Raw genomic sequence first — 23,563 nt, 5'->3', positions numbered from 1 at the left:
AACCTAATCTATGATAATTCATAAGATGTTTATATAATTCAAAAAGGATACAATTTATAAGCATATTAGAAATATAATATCAATTTCGAAAATATAAATTACTTGGAATTGTCATTATCTAAAAATTAATGTACATTTCGAACCCTTTATGATCGCGGTCCATAATTCCGCAATTATGTTATTAAAGGTCTAGTACGCCATAGCAAAATGTATGTCAGAAAAGAATATTTATTGTAAAAGGCTGTCTGAGAATTTATATACTAATTTGTTAACGTCGAGTTTGTCAAGTTTGTAATTTGACCTTTACCATTACTTTCCTAATAACGACATTCCTTTGTTTTACGCCACTAATATTCGTAAATAAACAGGCAGTTTAACCCTAGTCTAATTGAACGTATAGATTGTATAGTTCAACTACAAAAACACGTAGGCATGTAAGTTAAAAATATTTAAAAATGTACATACCCTGTGGTGTAACGACATGTTGCTTCCATTCTGGAACCTAACTATCGTCTGTAACGAGGCTGGTGTTGACATGCTCTTTGTGATCGAAGAGTTGCCCGCCTCTTTCTCTTGTTGCTCTTTGAGCAATAGCCCTCTCGCTATCTTTGCGTTGAGGCTCTTGTTAACGTGCTGGTGAGGCAGCAGAGGCGCTTCCATAGTCTTCGTTGTATAAGACGGAGATGATGTCTGACTAAACGAATCGGATGAAACGTTTGAGTCTTGTCTGACACTGATGTTCGATCCTGAACTTGGCGATCGCTTCACTTGATTATTTTGTGGTAATGGTGCAGGTGTGTATGGAGTATCTGGCATCTTTTGGGGCGGTCGTCTCGGGACGGGTGGTTGTGGATTCCTATTGCAGTCGAGTCTCGGTTGAGCTGGTAATGGCTGGGGCGGTATTGGCGTAGGTCGCTTGTTTCCATTGGGGTCTGTGACTGTGGGGACTGTTGTAATGGGTGCTGCCGGCACTGGCCGGGGAGGCGTTGGTGGTGGTGCCCGACGAGGGGGCTGTGGTGAGGAACGTCGAGGGGGCGCCGGGGGTGGGACGGGCAGCGGTACCACTACTGGAGCAGTTCTTTGCGGTACTGGTGGAGGTTGAGGAGGCTGCTGTATCTGTGGTGGCGGCAACTGTAACAAGAATATTGATAACGACCTCGTTTTTTATTTATTTATTCAAAAAAGCAACCTTAGTGGTGTGCTTTTCAAATTAGCCAAACTGTGAATATATTAAGCAGACGGCTATGTTTTATGAGACCAGATAATTATATATATATGAATGTCGTGTAAATTGAAAATTGATATCAAAATTACACAACTCCCTGGAACTTGTCTGAATTTTATGAAAAACGTTATTCAATTAATTTGTAAATCTGATATGATGTTTCTCTTAACGTTTTATTGATTGCCTCGGATCGAGTACAATAAACATCACCGAACAAACAATTCGGTGTGTATTCTTTAGCAATTATTATAACAAAGCACTCAACGATCTATCAAACTTTTGCGGCGGGAAAGTAAACATAATTTATGATTATAAAGAACTCTATTATATGAGAACGCAAACAATACTCGACGAGAATGCGTGTGGGTGGTATTACACTGACTTTCCTCGCAGAAGATTGAACTAACTCGATTATATATTAAGATAACGAATAACTTTCGTCAATTAAAAAAAGGAGACAATTTATTTTTATACAACAAACGACGTTTTAATAAATTTTTTTTTGAAACGAAGTTCCTTATGACGCGGTGCGGAGGAATAGCCGGCAAAAAATGTCCGTAACGTTAAAAAAAGGGTAAAAATTTTATGTATAGTCATTTACTATGGTTATACAGTGTCTAATGTATGGTCTACGTGATGACTGTTATTATTATTGCAGTTTGCCATTATTATTATATCATTCGATAATTATTATATATTCTTCGAAACCATTGTAAATAAAATAAAGGCGTTAACATAATTGTGTAAAGTAGCTTTTTATCACTTAAAAAAAATATAATAAAATATGTATACCAGAATTGTTTTTTTTTTTCATTCCTCAAATAGAACTTGAAATTAATATCTGGTGTTTCACTACACCTAACGGTTTTTTTTTTTTTTGTAGATACAATAGGCATATATAACAATGAGTCTTTTTACGATATTACTTAAGTAATTTGTAATTTTCTCTTCATTGTCAACGTAAAGTTACGCTTCAGATGTTTATATTTTGTCTTAAAATATAGATCCCAAGATAACCAAAACAAATTTAGAAAAGGAAAAAAGTTCAAATATTTTTAGAAAATTTCGACATTCACAAGAACTTCTATAGAATTTTCATAATAGTATATTTTTATATATAATTTTTTTTTATGTCACTAGGTCGGCAAACAAGCGTACGGCTCACCTGATGGTAAGCGAGTACCGCAGCTTATAGACACCTGCAACACTAGAAGCATCGCAAGCGCGTTGCCGATCCAATCCCCAATCCCCCCAGGAGCTCTGGTCACCCTACTCACCAACAGGAACACAATACTGCTTGAAAACAGTATTATTTTGCTCTGATCTTCTGTAAGGTCGTGGTACTACGCCAGTCGGGCTGCTCCATATTTTGAGCAGGAAATTCCTGCTGTGCCCTACCTCAGTTCCATAATAGTATAATAGTATATTACTGTATTTGGTCCTAGGTAAAAAATAAATTATTAAATTCAAGCAATCAATTAATGTTATTGTTGGACGAACCTTATTTACTGGTCTGGGCGGAGCGAATCTCGACGGAGGGCAATAAGGTAACGCGTCTGAGGGGCAGTACACGAAGCCAGAGGGCCTCGGCTGTGCCGGGGCACAGGCTGCGGTCGAGTGGCGACGTGGCGTGCCGAGACTCGGACGAAGTAATTCCATCAATTTTTCTCCAGGAGTAACTGCTAGACTACCAGCTCTCCCGTAACTGCAAAGAAAACAATTTTTCAAGATTTCCTCTAATTCGAAAATGTGGGTAAATTAAGCTTGGATACGAACTATTATGGTGTTATATACAATATGCTGTGCTCTGCGGTTTTACATGCGTTAAATTGAGGACAAAATAGTCTATAGCCTTCCTCGCTCAATGACTTGTCCAACACAAGGATAATTTTTCAATTCGAACCTGTAGTTCTTGAGATTAGCGCCTTTAAGCAAACAAACAAAATTTACAACTTTATGATATTATAAAAGAATTTTTTAATGTTTCTTTTAGTAGTTTCATGCTGCCCCTAAAATCCACCAGGAGCTCTGGTCACTTCACTCACAACAGGAACACAACACTGCTTGAAAGCAATATTATTTGTGATCTTCTGTATGGTAGAAATTCTGCTCCAATCAGCAGCTCCAGATTTGAACATGATATTTGCTGTTGTTGCCCTACCCCAGTTCTAATAAAAATAAAGTAACGGTGATATAAAATCAATCACAAGATTAATTACGTGTACACAGAGTCCATTTTAAACTTTATCAAAACTATTACAAATATTTATTCCATCCTTTAAAGTTAATGCAAAGGAAATCGATAATGTCTCCGTCATTGTTGTCGTCAAGCAGACGTTTTCCATTTCACAAGACGTCCATAGTAATAGCGATCCCGGCCTCTTGAATACCGTCTTTTCATCCACCCGACAGCTAATTACCACGAGTGATTAGTTACATCGCGTTTGACGCTTTCATAGCGTACAGTTCATCCCGGTAATGATTCAAATAAATTATTTTAATAATGTCCTTATTTTAAGACTATTTGATTTAATACAGGTTAATAAATAAGGCTAATAACGGTCTTATTTCAAAGTTTCATAAAACACTTTCTTCTGATTCATCTAAGCTTGATATATTTTTTCTCACCACCGTGAGTGTCTCACAGTGCCGAGATGCGATCATAATGATTGAATCGTGATTTAAGATCGATTATTTTATTTTCATTTTTAATGGTCGCAATCGAAAGGTCATCGTGATACCACTATGACATGTTTTATTAGTTTCAGGTAGAGCACAGTAGGATATTTCCTGCTTAAAGTAGGGATCAGCTTGATAGAGAAATTACCTCGACCTTGCAGAAGCTCAAAGCTGAATAATACTGTTTTCAAGCAGTGTTATGTCCCTGTTGGTAAGTAAGGTGACTAGAACTCCTGGAGGAATTAGGAAGGAGATAGGGTCAGCAACACGGCTGTGATGTTTACGGTGTTGCTGATGTCTATAAGTTACGGTAATCGCTTACCATCAGGTGAGCTGTACGCTTATTTTTTGAACTAATTATGACTTGACCTGACTTAGTATAAAAAAGTAAGTGTAATAAATTTTAAACATAATATCAACAAACAAAATTTTCTCAAATTAATATATTATATCCAAAGAAAAGAATAACAACTCTCAACAGAAGGCATCGTACATAACTCTCATATATATATAATTATCTCAAATTCTCAATGTTTCGTAAAAACATATGCGTGTATCCATTCTCTTCCATCTGTTAAAAGGCTGTCACGACTTAGTATACGTAACGGAGCTCAAAGGCTCAAATTGATTAATAATGTCAGTCTGTCGGCTTATCACGAAGCTGCTGAAGACTCCAGACGAACATACCGTGAGCCTTTGATTAGGCAACCTCTGTTTGTTTTGGTATTGAAGAACTATGCCTAAAACGTTGTTGATAATTATTAAGACACTTGTGTTCGCATTGAACTTGTGATTATTGTATTAAACATAAATTTAAGTTTTAATTTTAAAAAAATAATAATAAATAAAGCGTATTATTCGGTGCAGGATTACATAGTTAATAAAGCTGTAACTGCGGAGTTTCTTGCCTATCCTTCTCTGCTGAATCTACATTCCGAATCGGTGGTAGCTTCACTTTTACATAAATAAGAATTTTTAAAATTTTAATTTGTAAAATGACGATTCGGGTGTGATCTTGGGGCCTATTTGAATAAAGCTGTTTTTGATTTAGATTTTGATTTTGTGCAATTTGAATTTAATTTTACAATTACTGCAGTTACTTGAATGATTTTTGATATATTTTTAATAGACGCTTCTAGTTATTAATAAGCCGACAATGTTCGACTATTATTCGAGAAAAATATTAGCTAAAATGTAACCTCAATAATAATTACAAATCTATAACAATATTATAAAGCTGAAGAGTTTGTTTGTTTGTTTTTTAAGCGCGCTAATCTCTGGAACTGCTGTTCAAAATAAAAAATAATTTTATGTTGAATAGTCCATTTACCGAGGAAGGCCAGAGGCTATAGCATCTTGCTCCGCTACATAACATTAGCTTCCGTTTCGTACGATGAGCAAACAATTAAAGCTACCCAAAAAAGTATGGCGGAATTGATCGCTATTAAAGGGGTCTAAAAAAAGTCTGTGACAGCATATGTCTATCTTTTAAGATTAACTTATCATATATATCGTTTTCTGACGTAAAACTAAAAAGAAAAGATTTAGTCACGGCTTTTCGACTTCGATCCGGCCACATTCCCTTAAATAGCTTTGCAAACCTTGTAGGGAAAGCACAGTCTGCAAAATGTGCCGAGTGCGACAAATTGAAGATGTTTATCACATACTCATGGAATGTGTGCGGGTCGAACTGGAAAGGCAAACCTTCATTACTGTAAACGATATTAATCTGCTTGATATAGGTATGGTTAATGTAATATTAAGTTATCGTCAGAAGCAAAAAATTTGTATTATGTTTATAACTTAGCATGTAGGCGAAGATAGTTTTAAGATGTTCAATATTTGAACAAACCCTCTTTAAATATTATAAAAAACTTATCAGTTTTTTTTGGTAATCAAAAGTTTACTCTACGATAAGGACCTATTTGCGAATGTGGTATATGATATAAATCCTTATGCCCGAGTTGTAGAGTAGCTTAGAAAAATATTTTAAGGCATTATACCTTCAAATGATAACGTAGTAAAAACTTAGTACGTGAAACCGTTGAATATAGCTAGCCTATGGTATAGGTTATCAAATATACTCTCATTATATATAGCTTATTTCTCGGTGCAGGATTACATAGTTGATAAAGATGTGTGGACTTAGTGACGCTGTATTTTATGCAACATGTTACTAATTTTGTACTAAAACACAGTTTATATATTATTTTTCAAAAGAGTAACTGCGGAGTTTCTTGCCGATTCTTCTCTGCAGAATCAACATTCTGAATCGGTGGTAGCTTTACTTCTACAAATATAATAATTTATTTTAAAAGTTTTAATTTGTAAAATGACGATTCGAAAGTGCTCTTGGAGTCTATTTGAATAAAGCTGATTTTGATTTTGACAGATTTTTTTATAAAAGTGCAAAATTCACGTCACTGAAATATCAATTGGAACTTACACCAAATATAAAAGATTGCATTTATAATTAAGTTCTAAGTTTCTCACTGACGTATTGATAATTTCCTACACGTGAAGCCGTATGAACGCGTATTGTATAAAAAAAGATATATCAAAGATTAACCTACGTATGTTTACTTACTGAAGAGCTCTTGGACAAGTTAATGAAAATCTTTGACGGACACAAACGAAGAATTCTTTTATTAAATGTAACTTGTTACGGTTCGAACGTATTGGGCAATCCTTCTTTTATTTAATCGCAAATAGATTTCGATACTATCTTATGTATGCAATAATGCAATAGCTGCGAATCTACTATTCTGATATCGTGGCAGGAGATAGTCAGCTTATGTCAGGTGATATTACTGGTCCAACTGGGTAAATGAATGATCACGGTGCCCGTAAGTGCTCTTTAGGTGAAGGGCCACACATGCGGCCCAACCGTTGGGTCATCACGGTAGCGTGCGAAAGCGACCACGCCATGGCGACAAGGGCACCGCTGGGTTTTAGTGGATAGTCTGGCACGTTCTGACTGTTTTGGGAGCCCGTTCCCGTCGCTATTGGCATCAGTGCGTAAAAGCATTTCCCAGGGTCAAAAAATTGACACTTCGCTGGCGAGATAAATTCGGTAACTTATCAGATTAGTTGGTTTAGTTACAGATTTACAAGGCGTACAGTAATGATTCGCTTTAGATCCAAAAGAGGCTGTTTGACGTAAAAATATTTTCTTCTATAGTAGCAGGTACGCTGATAAAATAATTTAAAAAAGATGCTAATCATTTTTTGTTGACTAAAAAAATTCTTTTAATAATTTATCGTATTTTCAAGTTAATGTTAAATTAAAATAAAACTAAAGTCGATTAAAGTTCTTAAAAAATATATTTATCTAAAATATGTTTTTACTTATTTTAACTTTATTGGCTTTTCTTTTGGATGAAATGAAAATGCCTTGCGATGAAGAAACTAACAAATAAATGACACAATGTTTTATATTCTCGGCTTGGCTTTTCAGAAGTTTCACTTCTGCGTGTGTGAATTGCACACATACTTTTTTTTTTAAATCACTTTTCTTTGTTACCTTTAACTAATATACCACTATTAGGTTATTTATTACGAAACAGTGTATTTGCATAAGGTTGCTAATTTCTTTAGTAATAAGCGCATGTGAGACGCGGAACTTTAGAATAATTGAGTTAATAAGCGCTTAGTAAATTTTAATGAGCGAGGGTGTTCGTGGAATATGCAATATTGAGCATATTTCAAATATGTATGTATTGTTGAAGTTATACTTCTTTTGGTGTATAGGGAAAACGATGAGAGTAAATTTGACATACATTTTTAACTAAATTTTGTTCAAAAAGATCAAAATACTTTTTCCTATCTTGAAAAAATATTTCAGTTGAAATTAGATGAATAATAAAATTAAAATACATTTCATCTTTCCTCGTTAGATTTACACAAATAAAATTTGTTTTATAGTCTCGAGAGTATGAAAGTACAATTAGCATATAATATTACTAGCTTACTCGGCAAACGTTGTCTTGTCGCTTGTTGTCTAAACGCTATTTAAAAATGGGGGTTGGTGGTAGAAGAGTGGAAATTTAGGGTTGTATGTATTTTTCAACGCCAAATCATAATAAAATAAAAAATAAAAAGTTTCTCGAAAAATTAAAAAAAAAATTAGGGTTGGACAAAAACATTTGGGGGGATGAAAAATAGATGTTCGATTCTCAGACCTACCAAATATGCACACAAAATTTCATGAGAATCGGTCAAGGCGGTCGGTGGAGTTTAACTACAAACACCGCGACACGAGAATTTTATATATTAGATATGTATACAATTTTAAAATCGAGTATCGTAACCGAGTACTATGAGATAGCATAGCTGTGGTATAGTGGTGCATGGAGTCGCCTAAAACACCGAATGTTTGCATGGGTCCCCACCGCATCATGCCTCGGAGAGCACATTAAGCCGTCGGACCCGGCTGTAATCAAAATACCTGAGCGACCGTCACTCATAACAGAAATATATCCGCCAATCCGCAATGGAGTGGCGTAGTTAAGCTCCGATCCTTCTCCTAAATGAAAAAAGAGGCCAATGCCCAACAGTGGGATGTCACAGACTGAATGCTAAACATATCTTGATTTCTGCCGGCTAAGTAACAGATTCGATCAATAGAACAAGTTTATTCTTGTTTGATTCACATATATCATTTATCACTAAAATAACAATTTAGCGAAAGAATAGTTGTACCAACTTCAACGTAGACACAATTTTTTTGTTCCTTTATTGTATCCTATAACGTTGTTTCCTCATTTGCATATTTAACCGTCGAATAATTTGTAACAATATTGTTTGTAATATGTTATTAATGAAAATGTCGCAGCCGCAATAATTTCGAACCGCTTGCACAGACACGGAGGACATTAGCATTTAGAGGTGTTTATGAATTTAATGTGTAGTAAAATGACACAATTTTATTACTGTATTGTAAATACATGATGTCAATAAAAATGTGTTTATCTATTTTATAAGTAAATATTAAATAGAGGACCATTCTGGTGTAACAAATTGGTGTAACGAATTGATATTTGATTTTGTACAAATATTTCTTTCCGGTCTTGATTGGCAAGGACAGATCCTTGCGAGTTCCCCACCGTGCCTCGGAGAGCACGTAAAGACGCCGGTCTCGGTCATTATCATAAATACTTGCTAGTGGTCGTTACTTATAATAGGGAAAATATCTGCCAAACCGCAGTGGAACGACGTGATGGACTAAGCTCTGATCCTTCTCCTACATGGGGATAGAGGTCTATGCCCAGCAGTGGGAAGTTAAAGGGTGAAGCATATTAAAAAGAAGTAATGTCTTCATTTGAATGGTACTTAATTTCTTGGCCACGTTATGTACTCTACTCAACCACTGCTCATTCACGTTTTCAAACCGGGTGTCCATTAAACAGGACATCTTAATCTGGTTAAATCCCAATTAAGGACTTTTAGGTGATAGGAGAATCAGGAGTCGATGTCTTGTTTACTATAATTATTATGTATTTAGTGTCATGACCGCTGCGCTAACGCGTTGTAACCAGAGACATGTGGCTTTCAGTGACTATTTTATATCGTCGATTCTGGACAGAGTTTTGTTTTTGCACGTCATAATAAACTTTTGTAGTAAATTTCTTTACGCACCTGACTTGGGGAGTAAGCTGGTGAATGCGTGACGAGAACGTGGGGCGAACGGAGCAAGAGAGAGGAGCGAGCACATATTTTCTTTCTCTCTTTCTCTTACCCAGTTACGTTTCGTATATCTAAGACACAGTGAAGGCCTATGGTGCAGGCGTATTACTACAAAACGACCTATTATTTTATTTGTGGACACAGTTTTGGTTTATATTTTATGTTTGTAAATTTGATTGCATGTGTTTATTTTTAACTGTTTGTGTTCATTAACAATAAAAAAAATAAAAAAAAAAACCTCGTGTGATCTAAAGCACACGAGTTTCTTGGTATTGTACATATAAAAGCATTCTTAATAATAAAAATACAACAAGCCAGATAACGAGGAAAGTAAATAGAAGGGTCTAATTAGTACCATCCTTGTAAGATTACCCAACGATATTACATTACAAGGAAAAATGGTTTTTTCATCCTTTAAATAAGAAATAATTTCTGCGCTACTTCCTCTTAATTACTTTGTAAAAGAACCTACAGTATGAGTTATTAAAATTAAGAGTTATTAAAGGCTAAGTTTTTGGTAAAGGAACATCTTAGAAACATTCCAGGATTGTCTTTGAAATTTGAATGTGACCTGAATTGGCGATTATGTTGCCCGCTATTGGCTTTTGACCGGACGTCGGCTTGTCATGCATGTCTTGCTAAATTCCTTTGATGGGATTAGGACGGTAGGAATAGTTTTCGCTATCGACTTATACCAACTGTTGTTTAACACATCGGAAATCGTTCATCTTATATTTCTGTAGTTTCAAGGAAAAAGGTTATATCTCAAAAATTTGGTTGATGAGATTATTGCAGTTATTGGTTCAAAATATTAATATATCTCACGGCTAAAAGGAGTTATGTCACTAAAATATTGTACATTAAAGTAAATTACAATTTTGTAACAAATCACTTGAGTTGCTTTCTTATTGATTGCCTATTGTCAAAATTTCACATTCATATATGTACTTATCTCCATTTTGAAACGACTTACAAAAAGGAGGAGGTTCTCAATTCAATTGTATTTATTCTATATGTTGCTTCAGAACTTTTGCCTGTCACGTTGTGTCATTTAAATTTAATTGAGATCTAACAAGCACTTTTCGAATTATATGTAATAATGCGTATTTACTTGACTTCACTGGGTATAGGGCCGAAATCGAGCTATCCAATAAAAAGTTATGAGGTTACAAACATACATAAAAAATAACAGTCGAATTGCAATCGAATTGATTCTCCTTTTTGGAAGTTGATTAAAAACATAGTTTCCATTTTCAGATCATCAGCAAACGGAAGTATTAAGTCTGTTCCACTTTCCAATAAAGTTCGATATAAAGTTTTAATTTCGCGTAATACTCTGTGGATATCAGTTTTGAATGTACTTAGAAACTTGGTATCGTTAGAAATGCGAAATTTTCGCATCATACAACTTTTAATATAACTTCGTCTGCCTATACCTGAGCCTGGCAGTAATTCTCTTCCTATTTTTCTGTATTTTCTGTATATTTCATATTTTGTTTCATTCGTATTTTAATTACGACGTAAACAGAACTTACATGATATTAATTTTCTTGCTGTCATATTTTCATATCATAATTTTTACCATATACGCCTCCAACATGGCCTCCAACATTGGCCTTAACTATTCCAGCTATAATAGTTTACTTACAATTTCACTAGTCCTTTTATCTTCCAAAATACCAGAAATCTTTGACTTCCCTAAAGGGTGTTTTTCTCATTCAAATACAGGGTTAACATAATATTACACGTGTAAATTGAATTTTGAAGGAACATTTCCTCTCAACATACGTGTGATTAAAAACATTAATATTAGATTGGACAATAAATGTTAATCTTTCGCATTTGAACACTTTTTTTTTTCTTGATAGGTAAATAAATTTCCAATTGAATCCTCTGATTCTGACGATAACCTTAATTCGATCAAATAAAAATTTTCCGCTGTATAATTTAACTAGCTATAGCACCACAGTTTCACTCTCGTCAATTTGAGGAAAAAAAAGGATTAAAGCCTTCCTCAGTAAATAGCGTGATTAAACAAATAATTGAACTAACCTTTTAGCTTTATAATATTAGTATAAACTAGCTGTGCCCGCGACTTTGTTCGCGTGAAATTGAACAAAAAAGTTATTGTCAAATAAATTTCTAAAATGAAAGTAGCCTAAGTTACACCTTACTATATCAGCTACCTGCTGATGAAATTTCCGTCAAAATCGGTCCAGCCGTTTTAGAGATTAGCCGGAACAAACAGACAGACAGATAGACAGACAAAATTGTAAAAAAATGTTATTTTGGTACATGTATCGTGTATACATCCATATGTATTTAGTAAAAAGCGGCTCTTTTAATATTATACAAACAGACACTCCAATTTTATTTATTTGTATATACATAATTAGTATGCATATATATGTAATGTTATCATAATTAGAGGAAGATATTTGACAAGACTAATGTGTCCATTAAATTTTGGTAAGTGGGATGTCATTATTTTATCCGAGGCAAGGTGCTTTCAAGAGTCAACCTCGAGAATGTTCTTATATATTTCGTAAAGAGATCTTTATGAAACATCGCAAACTGTGGAATAATAATCCTAAATGACTCGAGGCTCATGGTGTATAAAAGTGTGCTCAGAAAAAATACAAGAGAGAAAGAAGTTATATAATTCTTATTTATTTAAGAACTTTGGCCTCTTTCGTATTTTGCCGAATAAAAGCGAATATAAAGACTTTTTTTATTTGCTTTGTATAAAAATATTACATAAGAGACATTTCTTAAACTAATGGACCATCCGGTTTTTCTAATGCTCGTTATTTTTTCTAGAATGATTAAAAGCCATTTACTAAACAGTAAATTAAATATTGACTTTTTCTTATCGTTATAATTTTATTTATATATTTATTGGTATTTAATCAACAGCGCTTACGAATATACAGTACAGTTTTTTAATTTAAAATCATAAACTCTCACCATAAAATCATAATATTATAATACTGTAGTTAAATTGTTATACAACGTTACTAACTTCGTTTGCAAACAGTCAAGTTTCAAGTTCAAGGTAAGGACTGACTCCTAACTAGAGACCTATGCTTGGGATATCACTTCCATTCTCTGCGTACTTTGTGTCTTCCTAGCACAACCAGTTTAGGGTGAACAATAATAACAGTAGCTTGTCCAGTGCAATTTAAAAGTATACAACATATTATACTTCAGATCAAAACGGTAAAATCCACGAAGCTAAAAGTAGAACAACAAATATATAACAACTATGATTGTGTTTGCAGGCAATCGAAAAAAACCGACTTCAATTATATCGATAAGTAATACAACGTAGGTAGACAAAAAATTAGTCAAGTAAATACGCATTATCAAAGATTACTCCAAAAGTTGTAATATGATATCGATGAAATTTAAATTGATTTTTTGTGACCACATGATAAACATCGGCTTTCGATTAAACTAAAAATTATTAAAATATATACACTCAGTAAAAAGATATGCGGGTTTTCGAGTTTCCCTCGATTTCTCTGGAATGTCATCATCAGATCCTAGTTTCCTTATCATGGTACCACGCCAGGGATATCTCCTTTCTAACAAAAAAGAGAATTATCAACATCGGTTCATAATTGACGAAGTTATCCCCGAACATACATTAAATGTATATATATATATATATATATATATATATATATATATATATATATATACGGTCGAATTGAGCAACCTCCTCCTTTTTTGAAGTCGGTTAAAATCTGCAATAATTACACCACTAGCTATCGAATACCGACAATTTTTACTTGCTTTGTAAGCGCATGCACCGGCCAGCGAACAAAGAAATGCATTATTGTAAGTAGAACGAAAGCGCTTTAGTTGTTTGTTTTTATAGATTCCTTTTCATTATTATTTATATCTATTCTGTAGACATATTCTTTAGATATATGTATAAATATATATATATATATATATATATCTTATATATAAAATTCTCATGTCACAATGTTAGTTAACAAACTCCTCCGAAACGGCAGGACCGATTTTTATGAAATTTTGTGTGCATATCGGGTAGGTCTGAGAATCGGCCAACATCTATTTTTCATACCCCTAACTTATAAGGGGGAGATAAAGGGGTTTAATAACATATATGGCAAAATAACGTTTGCGCGGTCATCTAATATATACATATATGTGTATATATTTGTAGTCTGTATTGTCAATATTGCAAAAAGGTTGATTATTTGTATTTTTATTATTTGTTTGTTTGCGAAAAATCTTAACAATTAATATTGCAAATTTTAGTACATTGACCTGATATCAATGTACTAAAATTTGTATCATACTCGATATATATTTATAATACGCGCTCGAAACCTAATCCCGTTCGAAACCAACTAATGGATACTAAATCCACGTAATATCATAATCGCCTATTGAATCTTGCACAAAATATATATTGCCAAACAATCTTAACATGTAATCCAGATTAATGTTTTGACAATCGTAAGATTATTTCAGTAGATAAGACAATGGGTGGAATCATCCTCACCCATCAACAAAAATGAAATTTAACTCAATTGAAATGGCGACGTTGCCCAAATGCATGGGGTTCTCAGGATATCGTACATTTAAACAATTATCTCGTTGACATATTATTGACAAGTACACAAATTCACAAACTTAGAGAAATAAGTATGACAGCATTTTTAAAAATCCTTACTAACATTTTAAATGCGAATGTAAGTTTGTTTGCTACGGTTTCACGCGAAAAATACTTAACCGATCATCACGAAACTTTGTACACATATTCTTGAAGGTATAAAAAGTAACATAGGATACTGTGTTTATTAAAAAAAATAATTCAATGCGATCAAAGTCGCGGGTAAAAGCTAGTATACTAGAGATATACGTGTGGGACGTCTTCCGCCCCGCTGGAACGACGATCTACTTAAGATTGCCAGTATAGGCTGGATGAGAATTGCGGAAAACCGGGATGCCTGACGCGAACTTGGTGAGGCCTATGTCTAGAATTGGACTGCAGTAGGCAGAACTGACTGACTGATACTGTATATTATTATTTTTGGTTTAATTTATCATTTATTTGTGTTAATTTCAAGTGGAAAATTGTTTGGTTTAATGTTGCAATGGTCCAAAAAATAATAAAATTACAATGAATTCGTGCTGTGTGGCTACGGCACTAAAGAATCTAGCCACCCCCTCTCTTCCCGTGGGTGTCGTAAAAGGCGACTAAGGGATAACAAGGTTCCACAACCACCTTGGAACTTGGGAAGCCGACCGATGGCGGGATAACCATCCAACTGCTGGCTTTGAAATGCACAGGCCGAAGACGGGCGGCAGCGTCTTCGGTGCGACAAAGCCAGTACTGCGGTCACCAACCCGCCTGCCCAGCGTGGTGACTATGGGCAAAACACATGAGTTCACGTTATTTTTGGCGTAAACTTGTGGAGGCCTATGTCCAGCAGTGGACTGTATAGGCTGTAATGATGATGACAATGAATTCATAGCATACGTTATAGAATAATGAGCACATGAAAGAGTATACGTTTTACTGACCAAATTGTGTTCGACATTGATTGATGGTAATATCATATTTCACGTTGAAACGGTAACTGTTATTCCGGTCGGACGGTTGATTTGACGTAACCAATTTCTCTAAATTCGAAACTGAATGAGTTATACTAGTTTTGTCATATTTCCAAGAATAACAATTGTAAATTAATCTTGGAACAATACGTCACTTCGGTCTCATATTTTTTTATTCAAGAATTTATGAAATACTAGCTTTTACCATGCGCGCGTTGCTACGCTTTTTTTTTGGTCGTACCAACTCAGAAACCTTTGTGGGCTCATGCACAACACTTTGCTGAAGATCATGACATGATCAAATGCATAGTTTACGATTCTATAAAGGACATACAGACAAACATTCATATATAAGATAAAATTATATGCAATGCTTGATCTCGTTCGCTGTTACTGTTGCTTTAGACGTCATAACTTGTACTTATTCTATCATCACTAAGAAATTAATTTTTGTAAATCCCTCAGCTGAGTGAAAACATTTTTTAAAATCTTCTTTTATTTAGCTTGTAATGTATGTAAAAGTATATATGTACGTTTGTAAGGGTGGAATCTTGCTACTCAATTTTGAAACATATATTTTTAACCGATTGAGCTAAAATTTTGTATGGACGTTTACTTTCGATGACAATGCTCGTTAACAACATCTTTCTAAACTCAACATGGCGTCCACACCTAATATGGTGGAGTAGATTTTTTAAGGCAGTCCTACAATATGGGTATCGAATAAAAGAGCTTGCTGCAGTAACTCGGAATATAAAGTGATGTAACTCTACATCCAATATGGTCAACTTCTAGATGACGGGCTAAGTTTGTTGTGCTTTCATACCATATGTCTATCAAATGAAAGGATTTGCTGAGAATACAGACTGAGAAACCATTCCGGCAATTATTTTAAAAAGTAAAAAGAAAATTAAAGTAAGAACCTTTTTAAGAAACAAGCATCTATTTTAAATGTGCTAAAAAAAAAAAAAAATAACCCATGTAGATAAACAGGTAAGTTAATAAGTAAAATTGTGTTTGCTCGTAAACGAAAAAAAACCAACTTCAATTACATCGACAAGTAATACAACATAAGTAGACAAAAAGTATTCAAGTAAATACGCGCTATCAGAGATTACTCAAAAAGTATCATTATATCACGATCAAATTTAAATAAGACTATATGACAATCATTAGCTTCCAATTAAAGTAAGAATCATCAAAATCGATAAACCCAGTGAAAAGTTATGCGGTTTAATACAACGTAAGTCGACACATTAATAGTCAAATGAATACGCATTATTAGATATAAATCTAAAAGTACTTGTCAGATCTCAATTAAATTTAAATGGGACCAAATCACATGCAACACTTTCAATCAAAATAAAATTCATCGAAATCGGTCTACCCAGTCAAAAGTTCTGTATATATATTAAAAAAATATAATCGAATTGAGAATCCTCTTTTTAAATTCCTACTTCTAAGTCAGTTAATAACTTAATGTTTATTGATTTCAATTTTTATAATTTGTAAGTCTGAATTTATTAAGTAAAAATATAAACTATTTTTTATTTCAACTTATTTCTTTATAGGAGAAAGATTAAATTTTTTAAATTTAATTAAACTTTTGTAAGTCCTAATGGAGTCGTACTGGATTCATTGCGTTGGATAAAATTCTAATTCTACAACTTAATAGAAAAATATGAAATTTGTTCGTAGTGAATAAATAGACTGTGACTAAAAAGTGTGTCTGCAGGGAACAAAGACACACTTTCAAGCAACAATCGATTTTGTAAATTTTAAAGCTCAAAAGTGTAAGTATAGTATTGTTAAGATTCTTGTTTTATCCACTGGTAGTTTTTACCTTTAATTTTATTCATCTAAAAACTTCTGTAATATTAGTGCTATCGTAATTGCTTCAGCCTGTAATATCCCACTGCTAGGCATAGGCCTCTTTCCCCGTAGTGCAGGATCAGAGCTTAATCTACCACGCTGTTCCAATGCGGGTTGGTGGATATAATATATATTATGGGTAACGATCGCTATCAGGTGTACATGATAACAAATGGGACCGACGGCTTAACGTGCTCTCCGAAGTACGGTGGGGAGACACACAAGGACAGCACAAACACTCGTACCACGGAAAACGTATGGCCAATACAAATGTTTGTCATATGCGGGGATCGAATCCGCAACCGCCAGCGCTTTTGCGGACTATCGTAAACATATATGTAAAGTATGATATGTACATAAAACCGAAGCAATTTTAACTATATTAACACAAGAAAGATTACTCGTATATCCTTACCGTCCTCTAACCGAGTCGGTGTCATCATCGTTGCCGGCGTCCGGCTGCAAGTGCATACCACTTTGCGTCCACGTCACTGTTAGCCAGTCTGTAACAAAACACATTGCACATTACATACGCCATATCAGGCAAAATATGGTCAGGCTGCTCCATATTTTGAGCAAGAAATATCCTGCTCAAAATATGGAGCAGCCCGACTGGGCAGGTTCAACTAGTACCTCGACCTTACAGAAGATCAGGAATCAGATCAGAGAATACTGTTTTCAAGCAGTGTTGTGTTCCTGTGATGAGTAAGTTGACCAGAGCTCTTGGGCTCTTGGGAATTGGGGTTAGGGTTGGCAACGAGCTTGCAATGCTTCTGTTGTTGCATGTGGGGTTTGCGGTAGGTGTTGCAGACGCCTATAAGCTACGGTAATCGCTTACCATCAGGCGAGCCGTAAGCTTGTTTGCCGACCTAGTTGTATAAAAAGAAAAACCTGTAATATAACATAATAATCTCAGAAAGTACTGTTTCGAGTTAAAATATTATTATATATGTGTGCAGTATAATAGAGCAGGGCGGTTAATCAAGCTCCGATTCTTCTCCTGCAAGGGGATAGAGGCCTATGCCCAGCATTAGGATGTTGGTCATCATCATCAAGCTACTACTCCAGGTGGAGTTATTCTTGCCACGCATATGTAGTACGGAATGTGATATTTTTTAAAAGGAATAATTTCACACTTGTCAAGTTTCAGCACTTATGTGTTGGAGCTTTAAGCTTTATGAGTTTAAAAATATGGAGAGGCTCGAACTTAGCATGTCTTGCACGTGCTGTGCTATAAGAACCCTGCGCTAACCAATTGCACCACTTGCACGGGAACTGTAAGCTCTCATGGCAAATTTTCCATATATCAGAATTAACTAATGGACTTGGGAGGGCTGAGAAAGATATTACTAGGATAGTATCGAAAATCAAAATTATTATTTTTTTTATTTTTCCACCCATTTGGATAAAAATAAATAAATAATAATAAAATAATAGCGAGATGCATTATCCTATAACACAATATCGCTAAGGCAGAAGCTCGTAAATTGAGACCGAGTCGTAACTACGCGTTGTCATGGTAACGGAGACAATACACCTAGATAAATATTATTTCACTCAGAGACACCAATATCACTCCTCTCGAAGCGTCGCCGGCCGTTGTTGTTAGGACTTTTATTAATATTTCCCTTAAGTGGTATTATTTCGTCAACGTTAAAACAAATAATTTGAGATTTCATTGGAATAACTAGAGTTTTAAGTCATAAAGGCTCTGTTCATTCAGCGACTGACGCACAAACTGTAGAGTTTAATTGTTTGTGTGGAGTAGTAAATGGGGAGAGGATAGTAGCAAATATCCTGTTCAAAATCTAGAGCAGCGCTAGAAAAGTACCTCAACATTACAGAATATCACAGCTAAATAATAATTCTTGCAAGCACTGTTGTATTCTTATGGTGCATTAGGCGACCTGAGCTCCTGGGGGATTGGGGATAGGGTCAGCAATGCGCTTGCGATGCTTTTAGTGTTGTAAGCATCTATAAGCCACGGTAATCGTATCAGGGGAGTCGTACGCTTATTTGCTGGCCTAGTTGTATAAAAAAAAAATGAAAAAAAGGTTTGAACCGTAAAGCAAACCAAACGGATACTGGTTTCAGGTTTAAGTCGTAAAGTTGCTATTCACTCTGCGACTGACGCATAAGCTCTAGCTATTGACTTTGTACTCGTTATAACTATACTAATAAATACCTAGTAAATTAATACCTAGTAGCCTAGCCTACCTAGTAGGCAGTCAAACAAATGAAAATTTCATCTTTATAATATAAGTATATATATTATAAGTATATATATTATATGAATACAGATATTTTATCTGTGTGCATTTATGACTGTGAGTGTATGTATACATAAAAATAAAGATATTGGCAGCCTTTAGTCCCCTTTTCATCACAAAACTAATTATAATTATTATTCTTGTAAAAGAATTTTTCACCAATCGGCAATTGATGAGTGTTTCGCTTACATTCAATGCAGCTTGATATGAAGCGTAAATATATATCATAATCATAATTAGTCACCTGTTACCTATAACATAAGCATTATGTTGCTTACCTTAGGAACAGACGACTGTGTGTGTATGTTGTAGATATTTACTATTTCTTTATATACATTATTTTAATAATTATAAATTTTTCACGAAACAAAGGGCGTACCGCGTAACATATAATTTTTAGTTTTTTATGTAAATAATAAATAAATATTGTTATTTACAACTATTAAAAATCTCACTAATAAATCAAATAATAAAATATACAAAAAAAAAATATTAATCGACATCTGTTCAAAATTCGTCCCAAGAAATTGGATTTGGTATTCGAATTCGTCAAGAAAGGGTTAGTTTTTTTTTTGCTATTTATAATCTATTTACGTATTCACATCATATACGATTAAATTATGCAAAAGTCACGGAGTTGTTTGACGAGGGTCCGAGCCGCCTGGAGACTCGCGGTCTTATGTATAATATCATTACGTTTCACAATACTTCGTACATACAACCGTCGTGATTTGAAACTCGATAAGGGAAGAAACGCGTAAGCGAAGCGCTTTGCATGGCATCTACGAACTTTTTCACGTGACCAATAGAAGTTGAAATCGATATAACAAATCGCAACAGCCACGGCCTACGTTCCTACCAGTTTTCAGAAGTTTCACTTCGGCCGTGTGTGAATTGCACACACACACACACACACACACACACACACTTTTTGAAGTAAGACTTCTTTACGCACGCTTGACTTGACTTGCGGAGTAAGCCGGTAAATGCGTAACAAAAAGTGTGATCGGGCGAGGCGAACGGAGCAAGAGAAAGGTGCGAGCACACATTTATTACTCTCTTTCTTTCATATCCAGTTACGTTTCGTATATATAAGACATAGTGCAGGCCTACTACCAAAGAAGTTTTACTTTAGTCCTGTGTTCTAAAAGCACGCTTTTTTATGAGTCGAACTTGACTCGCTAAAAACTCAAATGTGATTTTGTGTTTTGACTTGAGTTTTTTAAGAGCTTAAGACACAAAGTATGTTAAATCACTTTACTATAAAAAACCTACTAAAAACCAATTTCATAATTTTAAAAATCGTCAAATAAAAAAGTTTGTTATATTGTATACTAGCGACCCGCCCCGGCTTCGCACAGCTACAAAAACTATCAGTGTTCCTCTACTATATTATGCATGTATTATACATATAAACCTTCCCCTGGAATCACTGTATTTACTAAAGAAAACCGCATCAAAATCCGTTGCGTAGTTTTAAAGATCTAAGCATACAGACAGCGGGAAGCGACTTTGTTTTACCCTATGTAGTGATTAACTTTTGAAATATTTTAATAAACAACACGTGGCGAAAATATTCGATGATCTACGGCAGAGCCTTAAAGCTAAATGAGATTTACAAATGCAAATTAGAAAATTGATTTAAAAAAAATGCGATCCGTCACGTGACGGCTGGCAGATGTGAAACATTTAATAGACATTTATTTTCTTTATATACAAATTTTCCTAATTAAAATATTTCTTTACAACCGCGACAACTCAATTATTATATAGTAGTATTACATATATATTCCATCGTATAGCGTGGTGATGTGTCGTCACAGCCTGTATCGCCATGCCAACAACCAGGTTTACCCTCGCCTATAGATGTTTCACGTCAAAAGACATAAATAAATTTATTGTTAATTGTTTTCCCTATTTTTAACGACTTTAAAACGAAGAAGGTTCTTAATTCGAATTGTTTTTTTTATTTTTAACGACTTTAAAACGAAGAAGGTTCTTAATTCAAATGGGTTTTTTTCATATTTTTATGTATGATAGTTACGTCAAAACTTTTTATTGATTGGACCGATTTCGATGATTTTTTAAACTAAGGTGATGCTCGTCGTGTGGTCCCATTTGAATTTAAACCAATTTTGACAAGCACTTTTTGTTTTATCTTTAATAATTCTTAAATACTTGACTATTTGTTTGTTTACCTACGTTGTATGTTGTAGTCGATGTATTTGAAGTCGGTTTTTTTTCTTTTGCTAACACAATTATCGGACCATAGTTTAATTTGAGAACTATATTTCACTTCAATTTATATAATACCTGAAATGATTTAACTCAGGATATTATGAGGTCAGGTGTTCGACCTTAATATATGATATTTCGGTTCTAATGTCTTTGATATCCGAGTTACTAAAGGTCACTCGTAAATTAACTCTTTTGATATGGATGAGGTTCTCGATGCCTGTATTAACATATTGATTGAAAACTTCAAAATATTTGGTTTATATGCATAATATTTGTATGTATATCTACTTATATTTTTATTTCAACTAATTTATAAGTTAAAATATATCAAATTTCTTCTGAAAGTGAACTTTATGTGACGATTAGAACTGCTTGAGACAGTTAAGAAATTAAAAAAATCTTGTAGCGATTCACGTGTTATTTTTAACCGATTAAAAAAAGGACGAGGTTGTCAAATTGACTGTATTTTTTTTTTTGTAATGTGTGATGATGATCGAAAGCTGGTACTTAGCGTGTGGTCATATTTAAATTTAATTCAGATCTAATACAACATTTTTGGTTCCCGATTAGAGAGGGTTAGTAATATTTGTTTTTGGTGTGGAAGTTGCTCTTTGTTTTACTCTTTACTCAACGACGCCTTACTATAGCGGTCACAACACTGGCACGCTCGCGGTCGTGGGTTCGACCCCCACTCATGGCAAACTAACGTTTGGGCGTTGTTGCTTATATTGTGTGCGCGTTTCCGGACCCGCAACACAGAATAAAAATTTTATTACTGCAAAATTTAGTAGGTAACCTTTTACTGTAGCACGTGTAATTGTTTTTATGCAACCAGGTCGATAAATAAGCGTACGGCTCACCTGATAAGCGATTACCGTAGCTTATATACGCATGCAACACCACAAGCATCGCAGGTGTGTTTCCGACCCTACCCCCAATCCCCACCAAAAGCTCTGATCACCTTAATCACCAACAGGAACACAAGACAGCTTGAAAGCAGTATTACTTAGCTGTGATCTTCTGTAAGGTCGAGGTATTTCTTCAATCGGGCTGCTCCAGGTTTGAGCAAGATATTTCCTGCTGTGGCTTACCTCAGTTACATTCATAATCATTCGTATATGTATACCATTCGTTTTAATATAGATAATAGAAAACAGAATAAATTTTTATGTTGTTTTTCCAATAAATGAAATTGGAATGAAAATGAAATCGATTTGCAACACTGCTGACAATATAATAATTGTGTTTTCGCGTAAATGAAAAAAGCCGACTTCAATTAAATCGAATAGACAAAAAAAATATTCAAGTAAACAAGCGTTATCAGAGATCACTCAAAAAGTAGGCATCAGATGTCGATCAAAAATGAAACTACAAAAAAGCATTCGATTGAAACAAGAATCATCAAAATTAGTATACTCAGTGAGAAGTTATGCGGTATAATACAACGTAGGTCGACGAAAAACTAGTCAAGTATATACGCATTATTAGATATAACTCGAAAAGTACTTATTAGATCTCAATTAAAATTAATTGGGACTACATGACACGAATCACCTTTCGACTAAAAAAAAATCATCGAAATTGGTCCACCCAGTCAAAAGTTCTGAGGTAACATACATTTAAAAAAAATCGGTTCAAAACGTAAATAAAGCAGTACTGATGCAAAAAATGTTAACACACAAAAATGTAGAGTAAAAAATGTGTACACAACAGTGTACTGAAACAAAAGGAAAGGTCGCTCAGTTCGTGTGAAACCCGAGGGTGACGTACAGTGACTCTCAAAGGGTAACGATGATTTTCAGTTATCGCTTCAGGGGGTAAGCTGCGCGAAATACATAAGACACAAGAAAAAAACGGTACCTATCACGCTACAATATATACCGCGAAATGCGAACATGTGTCATCATAGTAAGTGCTATAAAACTAACGATTTCCTTTGTATGATTAAATAATAATAAGTCTCGTTGTAGGAAAAACATAAAAATGACTATTAATTACC

At 34.4% G+C, this 23,563-nt stretch overlaps 1 protein-coding gene across 1 annotated transcript in view; it reads right to left on the bottom strand.

Moving 5' to 3' along the window:
• Nucleotides 1-23,563, bottom strand: part of LOC123654711 (atrial natriuretic peptide-converting enzyme) — a 124,279-nt gene that overhangs the window by 70,279 nt on the left and 30,437 nt on the right. The window contains exons 2-4 of the mRNA XM_045590598.1: nucleotides 17,472-17,559; nucleotides 2,726-2,930; nucleotides 466-1,131 (exon numbers count right to left, since the gene is read on the bottom strand). Coding sequence (XP_045446554.1) covers nucleotides 466-1,131; nucleotides 2,726-2,930; nucleotides 17,472-17,559 — 959 coding nt within the window. The remainder of the gene's footprint in view (nucleotides 1-465; nucleotides 1,132-2,725; nucleotides 2,931-17,471; nucleotides 17,560-23,563) is intronic.

Source organism: Melitaea cinxia, chromosome 1 (assembly GCF_905220565.1).
Source record: "Melitaea cinxia chromosome 1, ilMelCinx1.1, whole genome shotgun sequence".
NCBI classification, from domain to species: domain Eukaryota; kingdom Metazoa; phylum Arthropoda; class Insecta; order Lepidoptera; family Nymphalidae; genus Melitaea; species Melitaea cinxia.
The sequence above is the reverse complement of the archived record's forward strand: the minus strand, read 5'-3'. Positions and strand labels throughout refer to the sequence as shown.